At 41.7% G+C, this 15,319-nt stretch overlaps 1 protein-coding gene across 2 annotated transcripts in view; it reads left to right on the forward strand.

The window, feature by feature from the left end:
• grin2aa (glutamate receptor, ionotropic, N-methyl D-aspartate 2A, a) overlaps nt 1-15,319 on the forward strand; it is a 187,072-nt gene that overhangs the window by 145,801 nt on the left and 25,952 nt on the right. For both annotated transcript variants that reach the window (XM_074655240.1, XM_074655239.1), the window contains 5 exons: nt 292-494; nt 5,707-5,878; nt 8,157-8,310; nt 9,291-9,416; nt 9,524-9,753. In XM_074655240.1, the coding sequence (XP_074511341.1) occupies nt 292-494; nt 5,707-5,878; nt 8,157-8,310; nt 9,291-9,416; nt 9,524-9,753 (885 nt within the window). The remainder of the gene's footprint in view (nt 1-291; nt 495-5,706; nt 5,879-8,156; nt 8,311-9,290; nt 9,417-9,523; nt 9,754-15,319) is intronic.

Here is a 15,319-nt window from a genome sequence, read left to right on the forward strand (position 1 = left end):
GTGGACATCATTTTCCCACCACTTCCACTTCCTGTCTGCTTGTAACCATTAGATCTGAGGGCAACAGACTTTGCCGAGTAGTTAAGCGACACTGTCATGGGTCTAAACCCAACAGGTGCTGATTCCCAACTTGCTCACTAATTATAAAGTATTCTAAGAGATCCTCACCCTCTGTAAATGCCTAAAATGTAAGTTCAACTATTCTATTTTCTCAAGTGACTTTAACAATCTCGTTGAGCTCAACTCATTTTGTTGTTTCGTCTGTGTTATCCTCCTCTCCTTCCCCTCCAGATGGGGAAACTGGACAACCGCAGCCTGACACTGAAGTACCCGGTGTGGCCGCGCTTCAACTCCTTCGGTGACGCCGAGATGGACGACAACCACTTGTCCATCGTCACGTTGGAGGAGAAACCTTTTGTTATCGTGGAGGACGTGGAGAGGCTCACTGGTACCTGCATGAGGAACTCCGTGCCCTGCAGGAAGCACATTAAAGAGTAAGTCTATGATCCATCTATCTATCTAGCACTGTTGCTCTCATTGTAAATCACCTGATATTTCCAGGTCCAGTACAAATTCTAATAAAAAAACTGTCTAAATTTCACTGGTTTAAATGTGACTCCGTGCACAGAATCAGATCAGAGAGGATTCTCACGTCAATGGACGGTTTTAAAGAGTGAAAATATGAATTAACAGGCAAAGTCAAAGGGATGTTTCATCACTTTTGAAATGATAACCTACTGCATATATCATTATCCAGTGTATAATCAGTTCCATTATGGCTCACTGCCCTTAAGCATAAAGCTTAACCTTAGCTAAACATAGTCAACAATTATCCATTTAAATTGCTTAGCACGCATGAGCAAGACATTTAAATGCAATGTGGTGAAATAAGTCAATTACCGTTTCTCTTCCACAAATATTAAAAAGCGGTAGTATTAAGGGGTCAAGACTCTAACAGTTAAAGTGGAACACCACCTAAATTAAGAATTCCAGTATGTTATTATTACCATGGCCTAGTTTAATTCAATCAATATTTGTGAACAGGAACTACGCTCTCTCAAAGCCAGAAACCAGAAAGGTAAGTCTCAAACTTGCAGTGGTGGAAGAAGACCTTTTCCTAGTAGCAAAACTACAGTGTAAAAATACGTTGTTACAAGTAAAAGTCCTACGTTCAAAGTCGTACATTAGTAAAAGTACAAAAGTGTTATCATCAAAATATATTTAAAGTATCATAAAGTAAAAGTACTCATTATGCAGAATGGCAAATTTCACAATAATATATATTATATTATTGAATTATAATTAGTGATTCATGTGTACATCACTTTAATGTTGCAGCTGATAAAGGTGGAGCCGATTTTAAGTACTTTTTGTAATGCTGGGTAACTTAACCCGTGATAATATGTCATAATGTATTGGTTGATTTATTATTTTGATTTTATATTAATAATCTGAATATGCAAAGTAACTAGTAACAAAGCTGTTAAATAAATGTAGTAAAGTAAAAAGTAATTGCTTTCAAAATGGAGCGGTGTAGAAGTATGAAGTAACAAATAAATAAAGTAAATAAAAAAATGAAGTAACATAAAATAGCAAAGTACAAGTTCCTCATAATTGTACTAAAGTACAGTACTTGAGTAAATGTACTTAGTTACATTCCACCATTGCAAACTTGTGATGTCATAGGGTATAAAGTATGGAGCTGCTCCATAGACAATGAATGGGAGACTGGTTTTGCTTTCTTTTTTATACCAAAATGAGCTTGCACCATTGCAGTGTTGTCAGTTGTGAAGCAGAAAATGTTCCCATATACTCAGAAGATTCCCCTGGGTGCTCTCAGTGTCATTTTTTTGCATTGTCCTAAACCATAGAAATGACATGTATGGATTTTTGAAAATGGGCGTAGTTTCCCTTTAATGTACAACACAATGACACTGACTTAAATAGACTGTAGTCTCCATGTGATGCAGTCTACCACTAACTCATACTTTTATAGGCCTGTGTATGAAAAATGGGACTAAGCATTACAGAAAATTAAGTTCCATTTTTGGGTAATCAAAAGGTGGCAAAAATTACATTATCCATTTTCCATTTCCTCCAGCACAGTCGCTGTGTTGCTTCTCTCTCTTCTCCCGTGAGCATGGGAAGAGGTGCAGTGTGTGTGCGATCTATGCAGCAGCTTCTTTTCCTCCCCCTGAAAATGGAGGCGACTGCTGAACTCAGCAAATTCACTTTCCTCCCTTACCAATTTTCTCTCTAACGCCCAAATACTGCTAGCCCCTTGCTATATTATGTTCCTGAAGTATCCGCACACAGTGAGAGAGGCTTAGGGCGAGTGTGTGTGTGTGTGTGTGTGTGTGTGTGTGTGTGTGTGTGTGTGTGTGTGTGTGTGTGTGTGTGTCACTGAGTGGCTTGAGTGCTGCTGAATCAAAGCATGTAATTGGTTTGGAGATAATTTAATATTATTTCTCTCCACTGGAACACACACACACACACTCGCAGACACACTTACAGTAAGACTGGCATGTATAGTATACACTTTGGGTCAGTCACATGCATGCATACAAAGTTACTGGCTAACTACGCAAGCACAGACACACACGGCTGCACACAAACACACACAAACAGAGCTGTAATAGGGTCCCAGGGAAGAGGCCAACAGAGATTTTCATCTAGAATGACTGTGAAGTAGGGCGGAGGATAAAGCATCTCCAAGGAGGAACACAAACACACACACACACACACACACACACACACACAAGTTCATATACACTTTCTGCTGCCACATGTCCACTCACTCACAGGCCAATGCATCCGGAGCGCTTTCCTCCCTCCCACAGCGCAATTCCCTCTCAAGCATTCGCGGCGTCCATTTGGAGAAAGAGGGAGAGAGATGGAGGGAAGGAAGGAAAAGAGGCAGAGTGAGAGGAGTTGTGGCGGGGTTGGATCGGGGGATGGAGGACTATCCATGCATGCAGAACCACAAATTCACTCATCCAGGCTAGGCCTAAGAACAAGCCATACTCGCACTGAACACACATACCCGAACCGGCCCTCTCTAGAGACCCCTCGGGCCCTGTAGTGTTTCTATATCAAGTTGGCCCGGGCAACTTCGCAAACAGCCTCCATAACATCACATGCTCTCGCTGCCTGGACTGTACTATGGCCAACCTAAATGGGTACGCTGTGTTCATGGATGCAGCTATTACAGTTCTGGCCTATATGCTATGCTCAGTCACGGCCCCCACCAGCTGAACCTGCCACACAACTTGACTCAGTTGTCCTTGTTTCTGTTATTATTATCACAGATCCCGAGTCACCCCGTCCTACTTTATCATGTAGTTCCATTACAGTAGCATGACTATACATTCCTATTTCAACATCATAAAAAGTATATACAATATATGACACAGCCAAACATTTTCAAACATTTTTCTCCCCTGATTTACTGTCTTTGCCGACTTTGAACTTGCCTCATGCATATTACAAATTAGGGATGTTTCCTTTTTCTGTGATTTAATTAGGCTTAATAATTGCTTTTAAAGTCATTCATGTCAAGTCTATCCTATTTGTAGAGCCCAATATCACAAATTTGCCCCCCTGAGGCAATTTACAATATGTACAGGACACGACAACCTCTGTCCTTTTGAGCATAACCTTCTCATCGGATAAGGAAAAACTTAACCCCAAAAAACTTTTAGCAAGGAAAGAAAATGGAACAAACTTCAGGAAGAGCAACAGAGGAGGGATCCCTCTTCCAGAACGGACAGATATACAATAGATGTTGTGTGTAACAACATAATGAAAATACAACATAGACAATCCATAGGACAAAATAAAAATGATACATATACACGCATATGGCATGCAGGCAGAACCACAAGCCACTATCTCTTTTACTCTCTCAACGACTACCTTTACATGCACAAAATGTTCAGTTTTTTGACCTTATTCCGAAAAAGACAATATTCCTACTAAGCTGTTTACATGGCTAATGATAATGAATATTCCACTAATATCTCCGTTTACATGCAGCCGCGCATATTCCAATTAACGTAACCGTTGATGAACACAGCCTACCTCTTTCATTCCTTCAACCACTTTCTTGAAAAGGCCGGCGTTTTGATATTTTCACATATCCAAAAACCTGTTGATATCCACGTCTTTCATAATGTTTAAAAGAAGGTGTGGTTCTCCTTCCAAACAGACGTGGGCGTTTCTTTTTGGGCATGCATCTCTGCAAACTGTTAGGAAGTTGGTTTGTACAACGCACAGAGCTGGCTGTAAACAGGCAAGAGGCCGGTTGTCGCAAACTGCCGTAAAAAACCCAATTGAGACACATATTTTGAATGGGCTGTATACATGTCCAAAGAATTCTCTTAAAACCTGAATAATATCGGCATATCCCACATGTCTTAATCAGAAAATGCTCCATTTGGAATAAGGCCTAACTCAGAATATCCAAATGGAATATGCTGTTAACATTACCCGTATCAAATTCGGAATATTGTCATAATCGGAATAATAGTGGAATATTAGTGAGCATGTAAATGTAGTTGTTGTCCCTCTCTGCAAGTCTCTTTGTCCATCCACCCAGCTAGAAGGGTTAGACTAATAGATGTTGCGTTACAGAAGGAGCGTCTTTCAAAAGTCTTTATTTGAGATTGATGAGGGAAACAAAACCCATATTGCTTTTCTGGCAGTGAGTTTAGTTGACACATGGTATGTTCGAAAGGGCTTAGATGTAAATTAGCCTCTTAATTTCGTTTTAGCCCTAACAGCTGCTATAGATAATATGCAGTTATATCAGAAAATCACCCTGGGTGATTGCGCAACATTTCACAAAAAGTCATTCAAAACTGCTGACGGATCAGCGCCTGGCTTTTTCAAATGAACATTTTCTCTCTTGTGTGAAACTGTTAGACCATAACAAGTGGAATCCTTTCCAGTCTGAAAACAGGGAAGGATTCCACTTGGGGTGACATTCGTTTGACAGATCGATGGCGACTAGCGAGGGTAACACCGGAGTTTGCACTTGGGGCAAGAATCGGCTAATGTTTTTCCGACGCTACAGAATTCCTCCAAAGTGACAGAGTTTCAGCTCTGAAGGGGAACTGCAGAGTCACGACCGGATGCATTTTTTTTCTCTCTCTCTTTCCGTCAAGTTTGTGTCCAGGTTGTTGTTAAACTAAAGGACGAGGTTATCTGCTAATTAGCACACATCTAAAAGTTAAATGAGAGTCCCATGTGGCTGAAAGTTGATGTCTTGAGACTCCTGTGTGTGTGCGTGCGTGAACAGTGTCTGAACTCTCCTGCTCTCAAATTCATACACACAGATGGTACAAGGCTTGCAGATGCAGTGCCGTCATAAACCTCCTTCTCTAGAGAGGCAGAGAGGTAGAAGGAGAGAGGGAGCATATTTTTCGTGTCTTCTGATGTCATTCCTGAATAGGACGACCTGAACTTAAAGGTGAAAAAGTCCCAGGGTGACGTATTTGTTCACTGGTGCATTCACATAAATTCAAGTAGAGTGGAAAGAGAAGCAAACCATGTTTTGTCCTCAGTCATACATGGTTTATAAAGGTGGAAATCAATAAGAAAAAAACATCCACCTGGATCCTGTGCCATTTCTCTCTTTTTAAACCCCAGTTCAAACCCAGTTCAAAATCGCTGGCTAACAATGTGTGCCTTTTTTTTTGTCTTTAGCAACACAACAGAGGCTGGCGGGACATACATAAAGAAGTGCTGCAAAGGCTTCTGCATCGATATTCTGAAAAAGATTGCCACGTATGTAAAGTTCACCTATGACCTGTACCTGGTAACCAATGGCAAGCATGGCAAGAAAATCAACAATGTCTGGAATGGGATGGTGGGAGAGGTAAGAGAAACACTTTTGACTACTGCCGCACCCGATTACACTGTTATCAGGCCATTAAATAGGCATTGTTAGTCGCTATAAGCACCATAGATGTGGGTCAGTAGGGGCCTACTGTGTCTACTATGTTGTGAAAGTGAAAGTTAAAAGCAACACATTTTAACACGCTGCAAAACTGAATGAACTGTTACATTTTGAACACAAACAAAATGGCTTCTTTAGGTTTAGGCAACAACTTAAATCTCACGATTTGAACGCATATGACTTCATGTTGTAAACACAAGCTCACAAGTTTCATTTGAAGGCACCATTAGGCAACAAAACACTTAGTTAAGTTGAGGAAAAACATTGTTTTTTGGCTAAAAATAACTGTGTTTCAAAAGTGAACACAAAGACAGCTACACGTTGTTGGTTTCACATGGGATGCGAACCCCAGTCCCCTGGCTGAAAATGTGCTCATGTGTTTTATGTCCCATCCATCGTCCCTGACATCCAACCCTTATGGGATTTCACACTGTCTATACTACAGCACCTGACTTCCTCTTCTGCTCCTGTCATAGTTACTAGAGGTTGCTGTCGTGTTTTTTTATACCTTCTCTCGGTGATCTACAATGTGAATAGATGATAAAACCTACTAGTGGGTGGACTATGCCCCCTTTGACCCACATCTATGCTGCTTGCTACCTATTTAATGGCCTGATGTTTTTCCCGCTAGTCTTGAAGGTGGCACTATAAGAACTTGTACTGTAGGTGCATGTCATGAATGATGTATAAGAGTATTGATCAGTCTTCACTTTTAGTTTGTAGCCTATAGGCTGAGAGATGTCTGTACGACAGAATATTCCCGTTCCTTATGTCCCAAAAAAGCTTTAGTTGTTGACTTTGCAAAACTCTCACAGGGTGGAAAAAACAACATTTTCAGGCAGCTATGAGGCTTTGGCACCAACTGCAAATTCTCAGACAGTAAACAAATCTTAGCTACTCCTGCAGAAAAGTCTTTTGCATATCTTTAATTACCAGCTTCAACTTGAAGGTAAAGTCCCAGAGTTTATTTTAAGACTGTAAACTGTATTGCTGCCTGTATTTTTTGTCATGGCAGACTTTATTCACTGATTTGAAGTTCCTCCGGCATGCATCTTATTTAGCAGTGACCCAGGTTTACTTATTGATTATTCTGATTAAGATTCAGCCTGAGATTAAAAACTGTATTGATGTGCAGTCAATAAGATTCATACTCTGGTGTAGATTTGGCAGATCTATTGGTTTATAGCTTTTTGAGTATTATCATGAAAGATAATGTTAAAGAGGACCTATTAGGCTTATACAATGTGCATACTTGTATTTGAGGTTTCTACTAGAACATATTTACATCCTTTAATGTAAAAAAAAAAATTCGTCCTCTGTCCGAAACACTCCGTTTGAGCTCCTGCGCCCCTTCCTAAAAACCCAGTCTGCTCTGATTGGTCAGCTTGCTCTCTGTTGTGATTGGTCAACCGAGCCAAACTTTTCAGACTCTACTCCACTCCAGCTCCACTTCAACTAGCTTTGTTTGAGGGCGTGCCAAACTAGCCGCTAGGCAGGTATTATGCAAATGTGTTGCTTGGTGACATCACCACGTTACAGAAGAAAAGGTGGGACTTAAATCAAGGCGTTTCAGGCAGTTCAGCATCAGTGTTTCTGTGGGAGAGATTAACTCTCTTTTTGCGATAACTTTGCAGACCTTTTACATGCACAAAAAACTACATAGCACACTAAAGGAAGAGGAAAAAGCACAAAAGCATACTGTAATAGGTCCTCTTTAATACATGTAGTTAGTAGATTACTGAAGAAATGAACAAAACATGGGAGTTTTTTATTTGTATTTTTATCGTCATTATCATCACAGTTTCTTCTGTAGTTTTTAGGATGTAAAGCAAATCTGTAAGGATCAGTGCCAGTCAATGTCAAGACTGAACTGGGATATGAACATGAGTGTACTGTAGTTTCAGGAGCCTGTTTTGAATGCCACAATGATTAAACATTTTTCTTTTTCTGTTTCCCTCTCTTGACCATTTTCCCTCTTACCTGTGATTTACCCATAATCCTCCCTACTTCCTGCCATTTCACCCACTCACCCACTTACCTTCCCCTCCATATCTTTTTCCTCTACCTTAACATCCATCTCTCCCTGTCCTGACACATCTCTCTTCCTTCATCCCTCATCACTCACCCTCCTCACCCATCCGTGCATTCCTCCCTCCCTCTAAACCCTGCGTCCCTCCCTCTCCCCCGCCCTCCAAAGGTGGTCTATAAGAAAGCCGTCATGGCCGTCGGATCTCTGACGATCAATGAGGAGCGTTCTGAGGTCATCGATTTCTCCGTCCCGTTCGTGGAAACCGGGATCAGCGTCATGGTCTCCCGTAGTAACGGAACGGTGTCCCCGTCAGCCTTTCTCGGTAACTGTCACCGAAACCACTGTTGCTTTGTTGTTGGACTCAGGAGAGAAAGAGAGAGAGAGGGAGAGGAAGATCTGTCTTGTTTGCTTTTTCGGTGTGTGCGAGTGTATTTGTTTTGGGCGTGTGTGTGTGTTCCCCGAGATACAGAGCTGACAACACAATTCAGCTCCGTTACACAGCTGTCAATACTTGCTCTTTCATCAGAGGGATTTAGCGCCAACCCCTGCTTCCTGCTACAATGACTCTCACTTTACCTGAGAGGGACTTAAGCGCAGGATTTTAACTTGAGTGACCACGGATATCCCTGTTATGGCTGCTCAGTCACGTTCATCTGATGCGTCGGCGTCGACGTCCAAGTTCCTGCACACGCATACACGAAGCCACTCATACAAAGTGCACACGCAAACACAGAGAGCCAGCAAGTATGAATAAAGTGAAGACAAAAACACACAGGTACACACACTTAACCTGTATGCAGCATACAGTTACTGCTGTGAAAGTGGCAATTATAAGAGCTTAGCAGGAATACCCTGTAATGGCTGCTTGCCAGCACACACACACACACACACACACACACACACACACACACAGTGCACGGCCTTGTGCCAGCAGTGCTCTCCCATACATTAGAGCAGGGTTTAATCTCTGCAGTAGTGTTGTGAGCTCAGAGGGAGGACAGGAGTGCTGACACCAGGGCTTCCTATACTGCACGCCTCCTCACACTGTCAAATAGGAGGTGCGCCTGTGTATATGCAAGTGTGTGTGTAGGGGCTCTGCGAACATGCAGGAGTCAGCTTGTTAGCCATGCGCTTTTTTCATCAATGTGTGTGTGTGCGATTGATTTATTCATTCAGTTCATGGACAGCAAGGGAGTGAGTGAGCACGAATCAGAAAAAGTGATGTGTGAGACGTAAAAATGTCCTCCAACACGTGTTAATACTTAATCTCTGTCCTCTTATTTCTTTCGTCCTCTCTCACAGAGCCATTCAGTGCATCAGTGTGGGTTATGATGTTTGTGATGCTCCTACTGGTCACTGCAATGGCTGTCTTCATGTTTGAGTACATCAGTCCTCTTGGTTTTAACCGAAACCTGGCGCAGGGAAGAGGTAAGCAAGCACACACATATGGAAATATTCTTATCTATACATTATGTATGTGCTCATCGTCCTCTAAACCACCTGTCTCTCTCTCTCTCCTCTGTCCTCTCTTTCAGACCCCCATGGCCCTTCCTTCACCATGGGCAAGGCCGTGTGGCTGCTGTGGGGTCTGGTCTTCAACAACTCTGTGCCAGTGCAGAACCCGAAGGGTACCACCAGTAAGTTCATAGTGTCCGTGTGGGCCTTCTTCGCTGTCATCTTCCTGGCTTCCTACACTGCCAACCTGGCCGCCTTCATGATCCAGGAGGAGTTTGTCGACCAAGTCACCGGGCTTTCCGACAACAAGGTAAAGAACAACATGTGGTAGAGGCAGTTTGTGGATTTGACCGGTTGGATTGGGGTTTGACTGTCAGTAAAGAAGTTAGTTTTGTAAGTTGTGGTGGAATAGAATATAAAACATAAATTGGCATCTTTCATTCAGAGTTTTATTGCAATAAATAAGGTTCACATTTGCAAATGCGGATCTCCCACCTCGCTGGGGCTTGGGAAGAGCGAGAGACAGAGAAAAGTAGTTCAGAAACCAATACTTGTACAGGCAGGCGTGTGTCACAAACATCCTGTTCCTGCCCTGAGCAGGTGTCTTTGAATACACACAGTATTTCGTCCTCCCATTCATTCCTTTGTCTAGGCTGTGTATGTTTACTGGGAACCATGAGTAGAAGGTTGAAACCCCACAACTCTGTTTTACTAACATTTTGCTGTGACACGGCTTTACCCTTTCACACAGACACAGAGACATGCAGCTTCCTGAGTGGGTAAGGCCAAAGGTTTCGAATCTGCCAATACATAAGTAATAGCCCACCCACACTTTTACGCTGGAAATGTTATAAATTTATGTTGGCATAATATTTTTTAGTGCTGGTGTTTTCAAAATCCAGAGGGTGGAAAAGGTTCATGAGATAAACTTATGCTGCTTAATACACATTTATGTCACAAAATTTAGTCCACCTTTATGCACTCCTTAAAGGCTCAAACATGCGTGTTTTGTAGTAATAGATGCAACTTGTTGTGCATACTTTTTCAGAAGTAACAAAGTGGACACTAAAATGAGACTAGCTTTTCGAAACCAAGCAGTACAGAGATGCATTTGCTGCAACACTAGTGAGAACTAAATGTGTCGTGTATAGAATAAATGATGCAGTATATGCATGACATTTCATATAGTTATTCAAATTGACCACCAACTACAATCTTGCTGGTAACAGCCATTGTACAGGCAGTGCAAGTGCAGACAATCCATTGAAAGCCATTAAAAATAAGGAATTCATCTCATCTCATCTCAGAATTTGGATCCTCAATGCAAGTATTTGGAATAGTGCTTGGATTTAAATGCTCAAACTATTCACAGTGGGCATGTTTACTGTGGATAACAAGACATTTTTCACTTGAGGTGAAATATTACACACTCATCCACACGGACATTTTTACATAACTGGTGTTAAATGCTCGCAAAATGTGGTTGTCCTACTAAAATGAACCTTATTTCATAGCATGTCTAGAAATAGTGTTCTGCTACTTATGCATGGATTCTTGTTAATAAAAGATTTTGATTAAAAATTCCATAAATATAGGCTTGTCATGCCACTGTTGTGCCACTATATAATTCTAAATGACTACACAGGCACAACTATGATAATATGCGCTGAAATGATGGCCATTCGGGAGCAGGAAGACAGGCTGAAAGAGGGAAAAGGTCAATTCAAATGTAGAGAAATGGAACAGAAGAGCAAAGACAAAAGGGTAGAGTTCCTGAGGAGAGAGCATTTGAGACTGATGTAGAGGGTTTTGACAACATACAGAAGGAGAGAGGGGGGGAGGGATGGAACAAGGGGTACAGCAACTGGCAGGAGGGTGACTGAGGAATAGCGAGAGCCCGAGAGGCCAATACACACAAGATGGTACAAGACAACAGGCGGACAGATATGGGCCAAGTTGACGACTGAGGGAGGGAGAAAGGAATGGCGTGAGAAAGTAAAAGAGATATGGGAAGACAGAGAGGGACAGGGAAGAAAAGGAACCAGACAAAAAGGGTAAATGGCCATTCAGACAGATATGCTGAGCGAGGCTGGACATTGAGCCATCTGTGACCGGCAAAATGATGAAGGACATCCCCCATCGAGATGCCTGTCGGTGAATTATACTTGAAACTGCCTTATTTTGGACCACTAGGGGGCAGTGAAACTAACAAAGCAAAGAAGCCCTTGGACTATATCACCTTATCGATGTCTTAAGGCTGACATGTTAGGAAACAGTACCCTACTTCCACATCCAGCAGGCACAGAGCAACATGGCCATCCCACTGCGGCATGTTTCTTATCACCTGAATGTAAGTCCCGTACTTTCAGTGTGACTTTAGTCTCACCAAAAAGGCTTTGATTGGCACGGTCGTTCCTCCAACATTACATTCCACAGATAATTTTGTCCAAAGCAACTTACATTTTTCACATGTGCAGGCATTGAAGCAAAGTGGGGTTCAGCATCTTGCTTAAAGGGATAGTTTGGGTGTTTTGAAGTGTGATGTTTGTATGTATGTATGAGGTACTCATCCATAGTCAGTGTATAATCTACAGTAGATGATGGTCGGCATGCCCCCAATGTGGAGAAATAGACAGGAGTTACTGCATGGATCCAAAGCAATGTACTTCTGTGGACGGGGCCGGCAGCAAAACGTATTTTAGCCACCTAAAAGAAAGGCTAACCTAACAAAATCAATGTCCTATTAAGTGTATGCTATATTCAGAATATTTTCACTGATTTACCTTGCCGTGAGACAGCTATACAGTTTATGTTTCCCATGGGGAACTCAAGCCGTTATCTACCGTATGCTCTCGCCAAAGCCACCAGACTCCATTGAGAAAAACAGTAATTTTACCTTGCAGAACACGGGAGTTGCTGGTTTACCGCTTCCTCAATCGGTTAGTTGCTGTTATTGTGTGACTTTGGTTAGTTTGGAATCATCAAAGTCACACAATAGCACAAACAAAACAAACTGACCAGCAACCCCCATGTTCTGTGAGGTAAAGTTAGTTATTTTGAATGGAGTCTGGTGGGGCGAGAGCAAAGATGGATATATAGTTAATGGATATATATATATATATATATAACGACTTTAGTTCCTCATTGGAAAGGGTTTTCTGACGGCAAGGTAAAGCGCAGAACATTATCTAAATATAGTGTTCACTTAAACTGATATTGATTTTCTTACGTGAGTCTTTCTTTTAGGTGGCTAAAATATGTGTTGCTGCCGGCCCCGTCCACAGCAGTACATTACTTTGCTTCCGTGCGGTAACCGCTGTCTGTTTCTCCAGGCTGGGATTGTGCTGACCATCATCTACGTTAGGTAATACTCTGACTATGGAAAAGTACCTCATACAACCCCACTTCAAAACACCCAAACTCTCCTTTTAAGGACACTTCCATATGTGGGTTAGAGGAACTTGAAGGAACCACCAACTTTGCGATTAATGGCCGTCCAGATCTACAAGCTGAGCTACAGACACGGCAACATCACATATTTTGAACTGCCGAAAAAATCTGTGATGTGGGTGGAGATTCAGAAGTGTGAATCAGGCAACCTTTTCATATCGCATAAAGTCATTGTATTCAGCGACATACAAAGTTTGCTTAATGTAGGCCAAATGTTGTGGAAACTAGGAATTGGGATCCCAACAATTTGTAAAATGAAAATAGATTGTATCAATCAATGACTTACGAGTGAAATACTGTATAACAGCTTTGTGTGCCACATGTGGAGCTGCACGATGAAACAAAATGCCGGTTCTCTTAAAATGATACACCAACTGCATGGGCCAATTGGAGACAAATGCTCTATGTTACAGAAGTTTTAGCTGTGAGTCTTGAGTCTGTAAATAGAAGAACACATTCACCCTTCTTAGGCACTGTCGTCTGAAATCACAAGAGGTTTGATAACCTTTGTGTTACTTCACCGATAAAATAATCTATTTAAGCCAGTGACGGCAGGAAGAGCTGTTGTTAATTTTGTATCTTTTATGAAGAGGGAGTAATGAATGCGTACTGAGCTGTTGGCAACTGTCTCCCGAGGGCAGTCAGTTAGCAAGTCTGGGACGTTTTAGGCTGTACAACCACCAGGGGTTTGTCTTTACAGCGCTGGCTTATTTGTCTCTGCTTGCTGATGAGGACATGATGTTCTGGTTTCTCAACGGCTGATAGTAGAGCAGGTTTTTAGCGCACAGACTTTAACAATTCAAGTTTCAGCAAACAAGTTCTGTGCTGTGGTTGTAGCAGTTTGTCATAGAGACATACTGTAGTAACAGCAGTAACCAGGTTTTGGAACTTGTCACATGCATCAGTTTAGAAGAGATCTGAAAACCTTTTTGAGGGCTGATTTAGACAGTACATCAATAAAACTTGTAATTTTTTTTCACAACAATGTGCAAAGATTCCTCCTCTGAAAAAAAAGCCAATAGACCATATGTTATAACCACTAATGAAATGCTTTAAACCACTTGCTTATAGGTGCCACTATCACCTTGTTATACTAGTTGAGCCATCTATCTGCAGGACGGTTTCTTTTATTTCTCTCTGTTAAAGTGACATGATGGAGGTGAGCCTAAAGTGGTAAATGCATCTTCTATCTGCAGTGTGATTGATGCGCCAAAATGACACAATATCAATGACGCTTTTGGATACAGCTGCCCTTGAGAGAAGACGCGCCTGTCGGGACACAATACAAACATGTTGCCACAACACTTGGACTGATATTAGGACTGATTTTAAAGGGCCGCTCTTGAATCCGAACTGCTTTCGGATTCAGAGAGCCAGCTTCAATGTTTGAGAAGAAAAGTATAACTTAAGCAACAGAAAGTAGTGGGGGGGAAAAGTCTACAGGCTGATTGGCAACTCAACACTTTGCAGTGACACCACAACAATACTGCTTTGCACCAAAAGAATAACACATACACAAGGACCTTGAGAAGCCCTGTGAGATACAGCAGACATGTAACAGAGAAACAGGAGCATTGAATCTAAAACACAGGCATATACACGTACACATAACATAGACAAAGGCACAGTTAGACACATACAAAGGGAGTCCTTTGCTTATATAACAGCAGAACTTGCATAATAACGGGAGAGAGAGAGAGAGGGTAGTGCAGAACAAAGGAGGAAGAGGAACAACAAAAGACGAGAGGAGAGATGCATAGACAGTCTGAATGAGCTGGATGCATGTCTCTAATATAGAAATTTAACCTTTAAGTACGAAACAGTCTCATAAAAAAGGTAGAAAATGCCGGGAGCTGATTTCAATCACTTGTTAACAAAATCTCAATATCTAGAGTGCATTGCTGTCGGTTCATGGTAATGATGTAGCAGGGCAGCTAGTGCTCTTATCTCCACCTGTCTGAAACACAGATCCTCTGCCCTTTCATTTTCTCATCATCTCTGCATCAAGCTTTCATTAGCAGCAGCTGGTGCAATTCTCAAAAGCACTTTTTAATTGCAGACATTTTGGCATGGGATAGAAGGAAATGTACAGGGGTATTTAACCCTCATCCTACCGACTGGGGTCCCGCGGACCCCGCAGAGGTATACTTTTTGTCATATCTCACTGGTACAATGGCATATTACGGCCATTGTAGGTAAAAAAAAAAAAAAAAAAATGATTGAGCCAGGGGAGGGGGGTAGTATTCAGAGAAAAAACTTCTGATTTCCCAAGATTAAAGTCGTAAATTTACAAGAAAAAAAACTCAGATATTCTTTGAGATTAAAGTGTCAAATTTCCAATAAAAACTCACAAATTTGCAAGATTATATAGATACATTTATGAGAAAAATAACTCAGAAAAATGGTGGAGTGCAAAACCGTGGTAA

The sequence above is a fragment of the Sebastes fasciatus genome, chromosome 13 (genome assembly GCF_043250625.1).
Source record: "Sebastes fasciatus isolate fSebFas1 chromosome 13, fSebFas1.pri, whole genome shotgun sequence".
Lineage (NCBI taxonomy): Eukaryota > Metazoa > Chordata > Actinopteri > Perciformes > Sebastidae > Sebastes > Sebastes fasciatus.